General features: G+C 52.5%; 5 protein-coding genes across 5 annotated transcripts; 1 reads left to right on the top strand and 4 right to left on the bottom strand.

Annotated features, from left to right (window-relative positions):
• Positions 1-744: 744 nt before the first annotated feature.
• CMQ_5117 (uncharacterized protein) lies at positions 745-2030 on the bottom strand (the record flags this gene model as incomplete). Its single annotated transcript, XM_014318862.1, has 4 exons — positions 745-764; positions 872-1446; positions 1507-1907; positions 1974-2030. 4 exons carry the CDS (start codon positions 2028-2030, stop codon positions 745-747), a joined length of 1053 nt encoding a protein of 350 aa, XP_014174337.1.
• Positions 2031-5030: 3000 nt separating this feature from the next.
• On the bottom strand, positions 5031-7343 carry CMQ_5259 (alpha-l-rhamnosidase; the record flags this gene model as incomplete). Its single annotated transcript, XM_014319004.1, has 1 exon — positions 5031-7343. One exon carries the CDS (start codon positions 7341-7343, stop codon positions 5031-5033), a length of 2313 nt encoding a protein of 770 aa, XP_014174479.1.
• Positions 7344-8117: 774 nt separating this feature from the next.
• CMQ_5112 (luciferase-like monooxygenase) lies at positions 8118-9287 on the top strand (the record flags this gene model as incomplete). The annotated part of the gene is made up of 1 exon (XM_014318857.1): positions 8118-9287. One exon carries the CDS (start codon positions 8118-8120, stop codon positions 9285-9287), a length of 1170 nt encoding a protein of 389 aa, XP_014174332.1.
• A 1553-nt stretch (positions 9288-10840) lies between these two features.
• CMQ_5327 (uncharacterized protein) lies at positions 10841-12257 on the bottom strand (the record flags this gene model as incomplete). Its single annotated transcript, XM_014319072.1, has 3 exons — positions 10841-11411; positions 11501-11985; positions 12189-12257. 3 exons carry the CDS (start codon positions 12255-12257, stop codon positions 10841-10843), a joined length of 1125 nt encoding a protein of 374 aa, XP_014174547.1.
• A 2785-nt stretch (positions 12258-15042) lies between these two features.
• CMQ_5369 (flavin-binding monooxygenase) lies at positions 15043-16846 on the bottom strand (the record flags this gene model as incomplete). Its single annotated transcript, XM_014319114.1, has 2 exons — positions 15043-16186; positions 16269-16846. 2 exons carry the CDS (start codon positions 16844-16846, stop codon positions 15043-15045), a joined length of 1722 nt encoding a protein of 573 aa, XP_014174589.1.
• Positions 16847-18162: the final 1316 nt, after the last annotated feature.

Below are 18162 nucleotides of genomic sequence, written 5' to 3'. Positions count from 1 at the left end.
TCTATCTCTTCACCCGCATCTTGCGCTTTTCGATACCGAAAGATCTTGGACAGTTTTCGATGCAGGGATGACATGCGCTGTGGACTCAATGCTGTCAGATCACCTACAACGTCGACACCATCGAGGACCATGGGTGAGCTTGGCCTTTGGAAATAAACTTCCTTGCTTGTGTCAATCTCTAGCTTCTCCCACTGGCCTTGTTTGAGTCTCAGGTGGGAGCTGTCTTTTTGAACAAGGCCTTCAGGCCTATGATCATAACCGAATTGGTGCATGTCTTTAACCATGGCAGCATGTTCTCCAACAGGCAGATGGTACGTTCCTTCGTCAACCATTTCGGGATGCCCAGTACCGAAATTACTTCGGTTGTTGCTCTTTGGAAAGAAGCGAGGCAAGTCAATACCTAACAGCTCTTCGTACTCCAGCAAATAGTCGATCTGGCTGGCTGGGTGGTGATATACGAAGTCCGGCTGTTTCCCCCTAAGGATACCGGCACGACGGTAGTCACCCTTCATCTCGTAGATCATTGCGAATAGCCCCAAAGCGTTATCGTAGTGGTATTTATCCCGAAGATGGCCAGTCTGCCGCAGGATCCTCTTTCTGATTTTCCATACTCGCCGACAACGCTTCTCTGCGTCATCAAAGGAAAATTCACAAAGGTGCCCCAGTGTAACAGCATGGAGCAGTCTTCCGGCTGCTTCGAGATACTCGTATTCTGAAGATTTTTCAAGTTCTACCACCAACGGCTCAACCAATTTCCAGTCGCCCTGCATGATGTCGCAGAAGGACAAAAGAACGTGAAGCCGTCGCAGCTTCAAGTGGCTTACAACGTCGAAATTTTGCTGTAGTGCTTCATGTAAACACTCTTTGGCACTTGCGAATTTGCCGTCGCGAATGTGGTTCTCGGCAAGCTCCATCAAGTTGTCGACGAACAGTTTTTCCAACTCACTATCGTCGTCTCCGTCAATCATGTTATATCCATGTTCCTGTTGGTCACAATTATACACGCTGGTATATCTTTCGTAGTCTCCGGCTTCGAATTCGCTCTCGGGGAGCACAGGGATCAATGTGGAATAGGCCTCTTCCTCCAGGCAGTGCTGCATCTGTCCGTCAATGTACCCCTCGATACGCTCACGCTGGAAAGGCGAGAGGTCTCCCGCAATGCTCATGACTGTTGCACCAAGAGGACTGTCCCATAGGTCAACACGGGCACTTCCGCCGTGGATGGTAGATGCCGTGGCGCTTGCCGTCGTGTGAAACGTCTGGGCAGCCTTGGCCAATTTGTGCAGGTTCTGGGCCATCTGCACATCAAATCGATCGCGGGTCCGCGTTCGCGCTGAAACGTCAGTCTGTCGTGTACCATGGAAAGCGTCATCGACTGATCTCTTCAGCTTGTTGAGGGCCATGAGGATCGATTCCTGTGAAGCGCTATTTCGGAGAGACACAGAACTGGAGGAGGTCAGCAATGTCGTGCGGCTGGGACCCAAGCAAACAAACAGGCATACGTACACTGCGATGGTGTTTAGAATCGTCTGGAGCGCCCAATTTGACTTCAGTATCCTATCACGGAACGACAACAATGCTGTCCCATGGGCTTTCAGGTCGATGGCAATATGTGCGCGTCGTTTCAGAGACATTCCATAAGGCCGACCATCCGTATTATTCTCCTTTATTTGGTTTACCAGAAGTTCCATCTCGCGCAGTGTCGTGCCAATGTCCTTAAGCGTTAGCTCGCTCTGTCGCCAGAGGTCTTCTCCCACTGTCGCCATGCCCATGGATCCACATTCTGTGAGCGCCTTGTTGATCGCGTTAAGAAACCCGGCAAGGTTCTGTACTTCGTCGCAGAATGATGCAATGCGCTCGTCGGCGGTGCGCAGCGCTTCAAAAGCCGTGTAAAGCGACGATGCAATCTGTCGTCGTTAATACGAGATGTATACAAGAGTGGCTCAAATTAGGATTGGGGCATATCGACATACAGAGCTGGCAGCTTGTGTCAGCGCTACTACTGAGCAAGTCAGGCTTAGCGGATCCATTTCGTTGATCTCGGTGGTCAGACAGTAAAAAAATTCTCTGAGGTATCTATTTCGATGGTTGTTTGTTGCAGCTGGTTTTGATCTCGTTCGGGGTTTTCTTTTGAGGATTGAAACAGATGGATCTCATGCAGGAGGCTCTCCCCCTCGAACACACTTCGACTAAGCTGTAAGATATCTGAAAAACAATAAGCCAGAGGCGAAGCACATGGCTTCGCCTCAGCACGCCTCAGTCTCAGAGGGGTCTGTGTCGGATTTTCTTTGAGGACGGCCGAAACACCCCTGCTGCTTACTGCTGTGGAGGCCTCATGGCAAGGCAATACTCCGTGCATTTCCCCAGATTTGTGAGTGTTAGCACGCGCCTACTATTCGTATGGTCTAGAAAGTAGACGCAAACTGCATCAACAGCGCAGCGGCTAATTTCTACAGCATTAAGTCTTAGTATATTGCCAACATTATAAATCGTGTGGTCGGCCGAAACCATCCCCCGTTTAGTGCTTCGCTTTATTAAATTGGCAAACAGACAACCGTGTGGCCAGTCGTACTTGTGCAAATAGATCTTTCGCCCTGCATTTAGCACGTCGCGGCTCCCCGTGGTTTATTCTCGGGTACACGAAGATATGCTGTTGCCATCCTCTCCTTCGTTTCGTCCCTTTCATTCCAGCACGTCCCTACTCTTGATTGCCCGCTTCACTCTACCTAACACTTTTTATGTTGCACATAAAACCCGCGCTGTCTCAATAACGGCGACCATTGACCCGTAAATTCGAGCAACCATAACCGCCCCTAGGCCACCTGAACCTGGGACTGTTTCACCCATGCGCCTAGGACAACCCCGGATGAAGTAAGGTTCAGTGTTCTCCACTGGTCTGGCGAACTCCTAACTGAAGCAGGTGAAGCCTCTGTTGTCCAGCCTGGGCAAAGCTGGCAATCTGACTTGGAAGAAGCCTACCTTAATTCAAGACGGTATTGCGGTCGAACGGACAAGGCCAAAATGGGAGTTGGTGCACAATTGTGCCGTGTGATGGAAGAATGCATGTACTGTGTGGCGCAGGGCGCTATTTACTAAGATACTATGTAAGGGATTTCATGCACGTCGGCATAGCTAAAAGTACCTAACCACAACAATACACAGATGCTCACTGGGCACCCATAATTTGACAAATGCAGCCAACTCCATGGCCTCCACCATGTCGGCCATCCCGCTTTACTAGGCTGTGAGCGGCCGTATATAGTATAGTGGTGTCGTTGAAGCTAGGCGATTGGAAGCCGTTCAAGTGCAACGGCTGCTCCGAAGCGACGACGGCAACATGACCAACAGTCCGCCTCCGCCCGGTGGGGCAACCTTTCGCGAAGGTGTCAAATTGCAGGGATCAAACGTCTTATCTACTGTGGTTCGCGCCTAGGCGTAACAGCTATGCAGCCAAGGCCGGCTTGCCACTTCTGGAAGAGCCTTTGCTCAAATTCTGTTCTCTTCTAAAGATATGTCGTCTCGCTTGACAGAAAGGAGGCAGATTCCATGTTTCAGATGGCCATTGGACCCAAAACGAAAGGTGGTCGCCAATTCTCTCACGCTATCTTTGAGATTGACCCCAGGGCATTCGGCTACATAACCAATTTGACCGGCTGGTCAGAGAATGGCATCAAGCGGTACTATACGAAGTACAAACTTCGAAAAGAACCGTGAGGCCAGAAGCTGCATGCATTTATCGACGCAATAGCTACCTGCTAAGAAGCCTTTTCGCGCCTGGCGGATATGCAAATCATTTCATAAGTACAAATCCATGGAGAGCGCTGCTTGGGTGGCACTCACACTATATATAGCAACCTACGGCTAAGCAACATAAAAAAGCAAGAGGGAATTGTAGATGTAGATTCGACCCCCCGCGCTACAATAAGCCTAGTAAATACTATATTGGATTACTTTCTCGCACTTTGTTTCTTGTGTAGGAAACTGTTGCCCCTTTTGTGTTCTATTACAAGGCGCTCGTTTACGCAGGACACAATGACTTCTAAGCGATATGTAACTGTCGCCAACAACCTCTGGTATCGCTTTAAGGGGAGCAATCGCTTTTTTTTATATTCCAAGTCTGGCGCCGTGGTGGTTGGGCGATCCGCAAAGGCACTAGTACTCCTTATGCTTGCATAATCTAGCTATATTTACTCTAAAGACGGATGTTAACGTGTCTGTTTAACTGCCGGCTTCGATCTTCTTGACCCCTCCTCCTGATTGTTCTGTTTCGCTCGTCTTCTCCCCTTACTACCTTTACCTGTAGTTAGTATCTTATGCTCGTCAAGAGACGTTTTTGCCCTAATGTTTCCACTTTGCTCATATCAGACCGTTGTAGCCAGGTGGCTGTCTGTGTTTATGTGTAGATAATTTGGAAAGTGCGGAATAAATTTGTATTAATGCGTACTGACCTGACTACGATGCCATTGAGTTGGTAGGCCCCCCAATCAGCCGTTAAGACGTTTAGGATTCCCGTGCTATGTTCTGGGCAACGCATAGCGCACCTGTAAGGTGTCCCTCTTTGGTGAATCCAGCTTTGCTAACAGGATACCTAGCTTGGGCAGAATTACATTCTTGCCCTTTCACATTGTATCAGTTACTCCTGGCCGCATGCGTGCCGTTGGCGCTGCTACGACCTGACCTACGAAACCCCCATATTTTCACCCTTCAACAAGCTCGAACTTCGTGATGACGTCCTCCCATACTCGGGACATAGACGATAGCTCTGGCACTATGCTTTTGTCTGATGCGGACTGTTGGTACAATATTTCTTTCGTAGGCGGCAGTGAACTTGGCCTAGGAAAGTTGGAGCACCCAGCCAACGGCAGAACCCCCATCATTGTCGTCCCCCCCGGACATAATTAGTCCACAATGAATAGACACTCGCTCAATTTGTGTACTTACGATGCTATCAACTGTTCGTCGCACTCGCTCCGGCTCTACCAGGTAAACCAAATGGTCATGTTAACAATATATGCATCCTCTCCTGATGATCACCACACTTTGATCGTGTGATTTCCGCCCAAGACGCCATCTGTGGCTACCAGGTCGACCACCCCATCCACACCCTGCCGGTACCAGGCCAGCGATGCGTTCTGGCCGTCAATCTGAATAGTTGGAATGGTACCATTCTGTACGACTGGCAACAGAAGCTGGCCCGTGGTGCCGTCAGGCGTATGGACGGTCGCCTGGTACGGGCCTGGATTCTCCTTGTCCTGCCACCACCACCGGGCCTGAAACGAGCCTAGTCCAGTGACAAAGCCGCCCTGGACGTCATGCAGACGCCCACTGTGGCCAGCCGCCATCTGGGGCGCGAATATCCAGGAACGGCCCTGGCGAGCGGTTACCTGCAGGCCAAGCACGCCTTCAGTAAGAGCGGTAGCCGGTCCAGTGCTCCAGCCGTGGCTGTGGGAGGGATAGCTGTGGTCGCCACGGTAGCCATCGTTGGTGCGGTAGCCAAAGGAGCCGTCCAGGAGGTAGCCCTCGATGGCGGTGGACTGGGTGCCGTTGGGATGCTGCAGATACCAGCCCCAACTGATGCGGATGAGGTCAACGGCCCGATCCGGATGGCCGGCAGCAATATGGGCGAGGATCTCAAGCGACGAGATAAACGGGCTGACGTTTCCGGGCAGCTCTGGAGACGGAGCTCCGATGGAAGTCCAACGGCCAGCAAGGAGCGCAGAGATGTTCTGGGCCTCGGCCGATTGGGCGGTCACAACTCCAAAGAGCACGGCGAGGGCGTTTGCGTCCTGTGGATAGATTGATGCATCGGTGATACTGTCCATGAATGCGCCCTGGCCTGGGTTGTACAAATGGGTTATGGTAGCCTGTCGGAGCTGTTTCGCCCGCACAGTCCAGGTTTCTGCCAGTCCCGTGTCATCACCGGCCCAGCCGGCCAGCCTGCAGCCGGTCTGCAGGGCGTGATACAGCAGCATCTGGGCCTCGCTGATCTCGCCGGCGCTGTTCTGACGCGCCCAGTCACTGGAGCCGGTGACGAGGAGCAGGCCATGGGCCGGCGTGACCTTGGCCCAGATGTAGTCGACAGCACGCATGTAGAGCGGCCAGTTCTGGTCAAGGAAGGTGGCGTCGCCTGTGTAAAGGATGTAGTTGTACGTGCCGATGAGGGTCCAGAGGTGGTAGGCGTCGCTGCCCTGGATGAGCAGCGGGGGTCCGGCCTGTGGAAAGGCCCCGTCGCCGTTCTGGTGGTCGTAGATGGTCTGCAGGGCGTTGCGCGTACCCTCCAGGTCGCCGAGGCTGACGAAAGCTGCCGGAACAGCGACACCTAGATCGCCCGTCCACACGGCGCGGTCTCGCTTCGCCCCGTCGACGAGAATGTCATTTCCGGTGCTGCCGAGGTTACCGTCATTGGACCAGCCGGCACCGCCCTGAGGAGGGGGCCACGTGCGTCCGGTATTGGGCGGAATCAGGTTCGTCTGCAGCGTGTAGGCACAGCTGTACCAAATCCGGTTGAGCAGCGCATCGTCGCTATGGAAGTAGCCCTGGTAGGCTCGCAGGTCCGTCCACGTCGGCTGGAAGGCGATCTCAACCTGCACACAGTCCACCTGCACCGAGGCCGTAGCAGAAGATGTAGCGGTCATGAGGAAGACGGACAGGTAGCGGAAACCGCCACGCAGCTTTGCGTCTGGCATCGTGTAGCGAACGCTGCCTGGACCTGAGAAGTTGGCGTACAGCGCGCCGTCGCGGCCGTTCTGGCCGTCGCTCGACGAGTCCGACCACTCGCCAATCCAGTTGCGGGCTTCGCTAAAGGCAAGGCCTACGGCTCCAGAGCCGTTGCCAAGGACGACGAAATCTAGATGCACGATCCCGCCAACCTCCTTGCCAAAGTCGAAGACCAGCATCGACCCGTTGTGCGCCAAGGACGTGCCAGCAACGAAAGGGCGCTCGCCATCGCCGTCATCACCGTCTGTCGATAGAATGACGGCCACTGGCTCGACCGTCCGCGACGCAGGCGCATACATATTGGCCTCCCATTCACCGCGAAAGGCCGCCTCGGTGATGGTGTTGCTGCAAGTCGTGTTTCTCCAGCACACGCTGCTACTCGATCGACGTTTTTCTGGCCAGACAGTCGTTGCCGCGTGGACGATCGCCCAGACCAGCATGGACGCCGCCATCGCCGCAAACGTTCTGTTCCTGGCCACTGTTTGCCATAGCACAAACGCCCGAGGCGGCCAATATGCGCCAGAGTTAGGCGGTCCCGCTGTTCGCACGTCTTCATTCCATTTCTGTTTCACGCCGCTCTTCTCGCCTGCGAAAGCTTTGGGGTCAAAGTCCCGTCCAGAATCCATGCTCCCGATTTTCTGCCCGAATGGACCGTCATGGCGACGTAAACATTGATGACATCCCTGACAAGGGGCAGTCGCATATGTTCGTAATCTGTGGCTGCTGTGGCTGTGCCTATTACTGCGTATTACCCCGCGTTTTATCGCTAATATCTTCCGGCTGAATGCAAAACTTACAGCGCCTCCAGTGCCGTCGTATTCTTTGCATAGATTTAATGATGCATGCAATTCCTGTCATATAGTCTGTAAGCTGCAGTATTGCACTGATCATTCTAAGCTGGACCGAATGCTTTGCAGTCGCAGAATCGTAGGCTTGTGGAGCTGATGACGATATATGATGTGCTCTCCATGCTTTGTAGTAGCCGAAAGGTTGTAAGAGACTGTTCCGTGTTGCAACCAAGATGCACGAACACATAGGCATTTGTATTACGTTCAGATCCAGAGTTGTGGTCCTCTCCCACATGCACACCGTCCTGCTTCCAATGAAAACTCGCTTGTTTGCAACACTAACAAGGTAGCCTGTTGGGCCACGCCTTTCCTACGCAACAATGGGCTATTTCAACATCGTAAACCATTCTCACGCCATCCCCGCAAAATAGGCGAGGTCCAATAACAGACATCTAAAGCCACGTTATCCAGGCCTGCGATCACGACTGCAGGCATGTCTGGCCAAGTCCGGCTGCCAGCCGTCTTCTTAAACTCTGGCATTGCAACCCGTCGCAGCATGTCTCCTCCTAGAACTATCGTCTCTCGCAAACGGCCACCTCTCATCAGCCCATCATGGCCCATTCCGTGCGCGAAGACGGGCTGCTGCTCAAGGGCTTGTTTGACTTTCCGGACAGCCCGCTCAGCAAGGCAGCACGCCAGCCGCTGCTGCTTGGCGTCTTTCTGGACTTGCAGGACCTGCAGACGTCCACACTGCCGACGTCGACCACTTGGACCTTTGACTACAACGTCGAGATTGTCAAGCGTGCCGAGGAGCTTGGCTTCGATCTGGCCTTTAGCCGCACCCAGTGGTTGCCAAAGGGTAGCTACGACGGCGAGGCCTCACTGGACGCCTTTGTCGCCCTCGGTGCCATGGCCGCTGTGACGAGCCGGATCTTGCTCATCTCCACCATGCACGTCCTCTACGGTCCGCTGCACCCGCTGCACATTGCCAAGTACGGCGCCACGCTCGACCACATCGCCAAGGGCCGCTGGGGCATCAACATCGTCACCGGCCACCGCGCCGTCGAGCACGAAATGTTCGGCAGGCAGCGTATCGAGCACGATCAGCGCTACGCCATGGCTGCCGAGCTCTTTGACGTCGTCAGCAGCCTCTGGGGCGAGTCCGAAAACATATCTTACGACGGCCGTGTATCGCCCTGGCGCCTCAGCAACGCTTGGATCACCCCCAAGCCGCACTTCGGTCGCCCCGTCCTCGTCAATGCCACCGGCTCGCCGGCCGGCATCGAATTTGCTGCCCAATACTCCGACCTCATCTTCATCACCTCGCCTGGCGGCGCCCACATCGACAGCGCCCTCGCTACCCTCCCGCCGCACATTGCCGCCATACGCGAGGCTGCCGCCAAGCACGGCCGCACCATCAAGATCATCATCAACCCCTTCATCGTCTCCCGTGACACCCCCATCCAGGCCGAAGCCTATGCCGAGGCCATCGACGACGGTCGCAAGAACCGCGCCTTTGGCCGCCAGTTCAGCGGCAAGCCCTTTGACAGCGATGCCCATGCCTGGAAGGGTCGTCTCGATCCCAAGCACAAGCAGGGCTATCATTTTGGCAATATCGACATCATCGGATCGCCTCAACAGGTGCGTGACCAGCTGCTGGCCCTACATCGCATTGGTATCGATGGCGTGCAGCTTGGCTTTTATGACTGGAAACTCGACTTGGAACACTTTGGCGAGAAGGTCCTACCCCTACTCAAGGAGGCCGGCTTGCGAATCGATTGAAAGATGTCGAGTTGCTATTTGTGTATTTACTTTGATACTGATGTCGTATAAATGTATTGCCTATTATCGTCTACTGAGAAATTCGTGGTGCGAGATTGAGAACCATCTATGTGCCGCAATGCCTGAGAAGACGCGGGGCTACATCAATGCTGTGGGGTATATGGGCTTCCAGTCCGGAGGTTGAACCATACAAGACAAAACAAGTCACCATGGCGCAGTTGGCTAGCGCGTAGGTCTCATAATCCTGAGGTCGAGAGTTCGAGCCTCTCTGGTGACAATGTTTATTTTTGTCGCTTTTTCAGGCCTCCACGTCACGTGGGTCTCGCCACAAAAATGTCACTGTCTCAATTATTGTGTCAGCACATCGAGGCGCTGTCGCTATTACAAAGCTAATGAATGCATAATCAAGGAACACTAAAACAACGCGTCGGCGTATGTCGGGTGAGCGCGTATCGCAGGAGAATAAAGGAGATAAAGGGGATTGGCCGCATCCGATGTCCGAAAGGTCGTCTCGGCATCTCTGTCTTTAAAGCAAATGCCTCTTGTCAACAAAGGCGCGACCGACCCTTGTAGCCGAGGCCCGCAGCATCCGTAACAGCCCACGTCATACGTGGTACAAACGAGTAATCAGTCTAGGCTGACCTGGAGGGAGTCGCGTTCTTTCATAGTAAGATACTATTATGCATGTCAGCGCCATAGGACGCCATAGGATTCGTTGACCTCATATTAATCAAGCCTTGACCGCCACTTTTGTTAGTGACACAGTAAGATACATAATAATTTGCATATTATTGGAACTGCAATCTCCACCAGAGTTATTTCAGAATGGTTTCCAGCCAGCCAAAGCACCCAGGATCCCGAGACCGACGCCGCCTAAATGCCACTGACGACCTAAGGTTCCGGGTATCCAATTGGGTCCTGGACGTGCCAACAGTGGCTTTGCAATTGTACGACGATAACAAGAATGTTGACGGCCTCACTTCCGCCATAATAAACAACGCTTTTATTCACATCCGAAGTCCCGCAATGCCGGCTGTCATCTTCCTAGTCGCTTTCGCCTTCACCTGTCTCGCGGCCCTGATCGTCTCCATCGCACAGACGCTTGCGTGCGCTGCGTTGGTCTACTGTATTGCCAGCATGCTACTGCGGCCTGCAACAAAGCGTAGCCACACAACCCGACGCCACCGAGGAAATTCAGGCTGCTTTCAGCCATTGCAATCTTCCAATAGAAATCAGAGAGGTTAGAAAACACGGCCATCCACGGAATGAACAGGCACAAATTATAAAAGCAATAGCTCATTGCTGCAGTGTTTGTCCTATTTGCCCTGCTGGGTACGCTAAAATGCGATGACCTCCTACTGTTGGACTGTTGGAAAATCAGCTAGTAACGCCCCCATATGCTCAGAGGAGTGATCGCAATCCCCAGTAAGCATGCCTCATGCTAAGATAACACAAATCGCTGTCGTAACCAAACATCCAGAGTGACTCGACCGTAACTGGTCATCTATATGAACTCAATATTACAAAAGTATACACTCCCCGGAAGAGTCGCTTCAGAATGCATTGCCTTTGTAACCCGTAGTGGGAATAGGCTTTTCCAACTTGACGCACCAGAGGAAGATATCCTCCAATGGCAGAAACATCAGGAAGACGCGATTGCACAGCCAAGACATAGCTACAACACCCGTCGCCGCCATTGCATCGAGCCAGTAGTGATTAGCTGTGGCTATGATGATGAGCAGGACGAAGCCGGGATACACCACGCTCAGGAGGGCGAGGAGAATCTGGCGTGGCCTGAACTGGCGTTTCTCCCGTGGGGCCAGGCAGTTGCGGAGGATGCCTGAATGGTATAGCAAAACCGTGCCAATGCAGAAGGAGTAACCGAAATGCAGCGATGGAAACGCGGCAAGCTGGTTAAAAAATTTGCCCGTGGCCCAGATGGACTCGGCATCCTCACGACGAACCGTGTCGAAAAATCCATACTTCTCTGGCAGCAGACGGGGCGGCATACATGGGTACGTCATGAAAGTTACGAAGCTGAAAAAATTCGTGAGGCTCATCATGCGGCGAACAGATGCGAATTGGGCGTGAGACGGCGCGGCGTAGTAGTACCAACCAAGGAAACTGTGCACGACCGATTCGCATTAGCCATGTGATCACAGGCAAGTGAATATGAAGCCAGAGGAAGGATCAAGAAAAGCAATTCAACGTACCTAACCGTAACCGGGATATGAATCAGAGAGTATGCTCGGTTTAGAACGGTCAAAGCACCTTGGTGACCGGCCCTGAAGAAGTGTTGGACGTCGATCTCGCGCATGGGAATCAGGAAGCGGAAAATGCCCCTCTGCTCTAGATCGAGTACAGCGATGCCGTGGTTTTCCGCAGTTTTCCAGACACCATCCGTGGCGAAGATGTACTCGCTGCCGGATTTTATAGAGACGTAGAGGAGGAGGTTGACGGCCCAATAGAACATCTCGACCAAGAACGGGTACTTTTGAATGAATCGACTGTGCCAGTAGTTGGCGTACCGTGACGAGTTCGGCGTCTGCACGACAACCCCACAGAGATTTCGCTTCTTCGGGCCATACTTTGTCGATGCCGTGGTGACGGGGGAGAGCTCGAGCTGGTCTTCATCCTCGTCTTTGTCGCGCTCGTCTCGTAAATCGACCACATCTGTCCGACCTAGCAGGCCCTGGCTCTGTTTGTTGGGGAAAACGGAATAGTCTCGACGACGGTTAAAGTAGCATGATGCTATCATGATACACACGATGCCCTATGTCACAAAAATAAAGTTAATACTCCATAGTCCAATGTACTTTCACGTGTCAGAAGGAGCATGCGAAGGGACGAGGTAAGGACGAAGGGGAACGGCGCAAAAAAGCAGCTTGAGCAGACACGTACGACGGGCTCTGCTGATGCGTGGGAGGCAAACTGAGGCTCTCCCAGGCCGGGTTGCTCCGTGGTCGCCATTGCGAGATTGTCCAGTCTTGCTGCACGGCCGTTGTGAAGTAGATGCTCGACGGGCGCGACGAAATGAATGATCGGTCGAAGAGAGAGATAGCCCAAAAAAAGGAGAGGAGAACGTGGACGAGATTTACAGGCGCTGGTAAGAAATACTCGTTCGCCGAGATCCACGAATAACAGTACTCCGTACGAGTACAGACGCAAAGTATCTTATCTTAGCTTCTCGCTGGGACGGAGTACGGGAACGGAGTAAGGTCTCGGGGTTTCCTGTAGAAAACTATCCGTCAACCACACAGGGTCCTTGGAGAGAGCCCACCCGAGTGAGAGGCACGCGACTTAATGCAAAATCGCGGTTGTTCGGTTGCGCTATTACCAAGTTGTGGGCCCCCAATTCATACGTCGTAAGCTAAACGCTCAAGCAGGCCTGGTTGCTGCTGTTGGTACAGAGTACATAGTAAGAATACCAACTTCGGCCGACGGTACGAGCGCATTCGTACGAGTGAGAAGAGCGATACCTGGGCGGTGGCGTTTTCGTGCGGGAGTAAGAGAGAATGGTCAGTACACATCCCTCTCTTCAAAGTACCTTTATGGACCTCTGCCAAGACTGCCAAGACATTAGTTGCCACCGCGTTCCCACCTTGTCGCAATGTTTGCGACAATTGTTCCGGCACTGTGTACCAGTGCGGCAGACAAGATAGGCTGGGAAAAGGGGGTGGGCGGTCGGTACTCGTAAACACTCCGAGAATTGGTACGATTCTATGTATCTGCAGATCGAGCTGGTTGTGGATTGTCAAATAAAATATGGGCCCACGTCACATTTAAGACAGTGTCGACTCCTTCCTTCGGCACGTCCAAAAACTCCCGGGCGCGTTCAAGAGCCTTACGACATAACATGGCGGATCCTTACTCGTTCATCCATTGATCCCGTACGGGTACGATAAGATGCACACAGTGTAGACGTGGCCAGTTTCGAGTTGTGGCAGTTTAGTCATCAAGAGCTTCGTCATTTCTACATTGCGAAACTTCCAACTCCGTACTCGTACGGAGTACTTAAGCAATATTCACGATTTCTCCGTACTGAGAGACGACAACAACTCGAAGATAGCCCTTGGATATGGTCTGCAGTCCACGTCACCATGTTTCCATTGTCGGCATGTCGGTTCCGAACCACTGGTGAGGAGGATTTCCAAACGTCCGCTCGTCGTAATCTAAAAGGCCCATGTATCACCATGTTCGTAAGATGGATATAACAGAGACGGCCCAGAGCTTTGAGCGGTCAATGAAGTACAGAGTAAGGAGTCTGGACTACGAGTGCGAAGTATCGTACCTGATATTGCAAAGTAGATATTCTAACCCGACAAAGTGTACTCGTACAGTGTGATCCATACTCGCTACGAGTACTCCGTACTCTTGAATTTAACACTATTTGTGGTCCGCTCGCTGCTTTGCTATGCCTCCTCTGGTTAGAATGTGATACTGCGAGGAGTGCGTTTGTGCGCATAATTTCAAGGGGGTACGGTCAAAATTGTCCAAAATAGGGGAAAGAACACAGACTACGCAGACTCATGCAAAATCCGACAGCCAGTCACGCACACAATCTTGAGCACCTCTTTGCGATTAATACGAATACTCGTATATATCGCACTCCGTATGGAGTACATATCCCTACGACTACGAGTATTTGTACGATATCTTACAGCCCCCCGCACGGGTGGCCGCCTACCATTGCTGGCAACAGGAGCTTCTGTTCTCTTTTGCGTAATTCCTAAGCTTACAGTGTTTCTTTTACATACACACGGAGTAGCTAGCAGGGGTAGATGGAAGAAAGGGGTAGTGGGCAGGGAAAAGTCAAATTACTGCTTTCATTTGGTAGCTGACAAAATAATGGGTTTGTACTTGGAAATACTCCGTACGAAGTATGCAGGAGAACCCTGTCTGGTTTGGTAGGGCGATTGTATCTTACTTTTGCAGAGGGATCAACTTTCTTTCACCAAAACAATATTGCGGATGAATACATGTACTCCGTACTCCGTAAAGAGTCCCGGATCAGTCGATGCAAAGGACTAGAAGGCGAACTCCGTAGAAAATATATAATACGACGTAAACACCGTAACAAGGAGTGTATCCTTACATAATCTTTCGTACACTTCTAGCCTGGAAGTTGAATAATTCTAGAGCAAAATTGAAGCACACCAAAGAGATGATCCTTCGACCGCTGAACAACATACTTTTAGTACCCTACTCCATAGGCATGGTGAGACTGCAGTAATAATCAAAAGTACACAGCGCCGCTGGATTTGTTACATGGTACATAGCTTCCAGCCTTTCAACGTAACTTTGATGTTTTTTACTCTTTTTACCTAAGGCAATCATTCCGTACGCGGGCTGCTTTATCTATCTTCCTACCGCCCCATTTGAGCCAACTTAAGACATGTTATAACTCCGTAACAATACGCAACAATGTGTCCTGGTTGAAGGTATGGTTCCTCGCAATGGGAGTGCTCTCCTCGCCAACTTACTTAAATGGTGTGGCCGCTAATTGGCAGCCTTGTACGGGGACGTACTCGTACTACTTGGAATTTCAGAAACGCATTAAAATTGGCTACCAAATACACTAATTGTTACACATCGTGACGCTGATCTGGAGAGCTTCTCGCTCAAGCGCATCTGCCGCTCACTGACAACAGAGATACGTCGAGACCGTGCGCTCAGCCGAGGACGCCGAACATCCAAATTGCACACACCAACGGGAACAGCCACTGTTACCTACTAAGAGGTGCGTCAACAGCCTTTATGGCTGGCGTTTCAGCACCTCCTCGGCAGGAACTGGCGGCACATCAGTATCGTCGACATAGTAGCCCAGGCCGTCCCGCTTCAGGTCCGCCGTCGTCCAGCCGTTGCCGAGCCAGTCCAACTTGTCAGTTCCCTCCACGGGCTCATACGTGTAGTCTTCCCAGCGCGGGCTCTTCAGCGTCTGGATGGCATGCACGTTGCTTCCCGGCCATAGCCCGACAACCTTTTCGCCATACTTGTACCAGCTCTGGCACTTGTCCACGTAGACGGTGTTGAGGAAGAACTTGTCCAGGATGGCCTCCCAGGACATCAGCGAGTCCTCACGAACCTCCATGGACTTGATGTGTTCGCGACTAATCTTGCTGACCGCTTGGACGACGTAGCCAATGACCGACTCAAGGATCAGGAGCAGGGAGCCAGTGCCTGTAGCCGAGTTCGGGCCGCCAACCACGAAGAAGTTGGGAAAGCCGGGGACGGAGTGCGACATGTAAGCTGACGCACGGCCGCGCCACCGGTCGCCCAGCAGATGGCCGTCACGGCCCTGGATGGAAAAGCGCGGGATGTGGCTGCAGTCGAAGCCGGTCGCACAGATGATGGCGTCGACCTTGTACTCCTTACCGTCCTTGGCCATCACGCCTTCCTCGGTGACATGGTCGATGCCGGCCGTGATCACATCGACGTTGTCCTGCACCAGGGCTTCCAGATAGCCCGGGCCAGGAGTCAGCCGTCTGCAGCCAGGCACGAAAGACGGCTCAAGCTTCTCGTAGAGGCCGATCTTCTGGAACAGCTTCCAGCGCATTATGATCTTGATCCGCTCCGTTGCCTCGGTCTCCTCGATCGAACCCGGGAACAGCCGGGGAAAGTCCTTGTTGATGGAACTCTCCATCTCCCGGCGCAGGGCATAGTAGAACTTGTCGTCCTGCTCGAATTTGGCCACCTCCTCGTCTGTGTAGGTGTAGTTGCCCGGCTCGTCGCTGAGGCTCAGGATGTCCTCAATAAATGTCGAGCCAAATGACCGACTGATCCATGCGCCACCACGAACAAAATTGCTGACCTGAGGGCACTTCTCCTGGAGGTGAGGCAGGATCTGGACAGCCGATGAGCCGCTACCAATCAGTGCCACCTTTTTCCCTGTGTAGTCCCTTCCAACGATAACGTTCTCCAATCAGACTCATGCCCTCACAAAGTCGGAAAATGATCGTAGAAAAATGGCAAATAGCTTACCACGACTTGTCCCAGTCTGCAGAGTGGAGGAGCTTCCCTTGGAAATCGTTGAGGCCCTGTATATCCGGCCATTTCCAGTTGTTCAGGATGCCGACAGCGCTGATGATAATCTCTGCCTTTCTCTTGTCCTGAGAGACATGGCCTTCTTTGTCCGTCTGCTCTATGTCTATGTCCCAAGCACCCTGGTCTTCATCCCACCTGGTGCCTATGACTCTGGTGCTGTACTTGACCTTCTGGTCGACCCCATACTTGCTAGACACTCCTTTGATATAGTCTAGGATCTCAGATCCTGGTGCAAAGAGCTTGGTCCACTTCTTGTTGGGCTCAAACGAGTACTGGTACACATGACTCGGTACATCACAGGCTACACCAGGGTATCGGTTCTCATACCAAGTCCCACCTAGTGACGGATTCTTCTCATAGATAGTAATCTTTGCAGCAGGGACATGCTGTAAGAGGCGGATGTACAGACAGATGCCGGAGATGCCAGCGCCGATGATGGTGATTCGAACGGGTCGACCTTCGTCGACCGGCCGTCCTCTGGGGGTGTATTTTGACTTTTCGGCTTTGGTGGCCATACCTAGGTATGGGCGAAGACAGGGAAAGAGAGTACAGGGAGATGAGAGAGATAGGTTGTGCAGAGAGATAACAGACAAAGTGCCTACACCTCCTGTCTGCATGTGAGCAGTAACAGGAGGGGTTTGAACTACATATTAATACCAGTAGGTACACGTACTAGGAGTACATACTCCTACGGTGGTCTCCATAGGAAGAGAACGCCGCTCATTGAGACTCTCCGGTCAACCCCTCCTAGAGGGGCCGCCGTCGACGAAAGGACTTTGAAGATCGATACGCTATCACGATCGATCACGCCTACACTGCGGGCTATGTTGTTATACAGTTAGACTGGAACCTTACTTCTTAATCAGGACCCCTGGAAAACCCCTGTTGCGCCTCGGGTTCCAGTTCCTGTTAGGACCTAAGGTGTGGTACGACTGCGAAAGTCGTACGATTTCCGAGTTCGCGCAAACGGAGTATATGAGACCCCTGAGCTGAAGAGAGCGCTAGATGCACTATTGACAATAATACACTAGGCATTAACCAGTAGAGCTTCATCTATGGTGGCGACTCATGTCGAAGGCAGGCGAGATTGACAGAGCACAATAAAACGTGCTCGCTTCCACGACCCAGTCCTACTCACAGCCGAGGGCGAAAGTTCTGGACGGGTCTGGTGTTCCAAAGTATGGAGAAGGCGTTGTTTTCATCGGTTGGTGCCCTATCGATTCCTTTTACTTCACATGCACAACCATGCTAGACAAGCTTGGGTCTGGCCGCCACGCGTATCGTTAACAATTTCCGCATAGGCAACCCACGCTGTTGCAGTGCACACCAGCCCGTCAATGCGTTTTATTACGACGGTATCCAACACCTGCCGTAAGCATCCAAGCCTCGGCCGATGAAGACGCAGGACCGTAGCTGAGAGATAGCAGATCCCTGTGTACCTGTGTCAATGTTGCATTGGATAGATAGCAGGACGTCTTGTGGATTTCCCGAGGTCACCTGACCTCGGCCGCCGAAATCACTAGATAAGACGAAGCCCTGATCTGCGCGCACATTGCGCACAGTCTGGTCTTCAGTCAACCACCCAACGAAATATCATCACTAGATCTTCTGAAGGCCTTAGAGCTTACTACGATACGTGCAACTGGTCCGGACGAATATCCCACAAGGATTAACGTACGGGTCTTACACTGGTATTCGCGCAGACAACTGCGCGTACAGACTAGTGGTGCACGGAGTAGAAGCCACAGTCTGCTCCGTACGGAGTACCCATGTCTAAAGATACTTTCTGCGGCCAGTGCTCAGGCAGTGTGGCCTCTTATCGGGGAGGCCG

The sequence above is a fragment of the Grosmannia clavigera genome (assembly GCF_000143105.1).
Source record: "Grosmannia clavigera kw1407 unplaced genomic scaffold GCSC_132, whole genome shotgun sequence".
NCBI lineage: Eukaryota > Fungi > Ascomycota > Sordariomycetes > Ophiostomatales > Ophiostomataceae > Leptographium > Leptographium clavigerum.
Note: the sequence above shows the minus strand (reverse complement) of the source record. Positions and strands in the feature narration are given on the sequence as shown.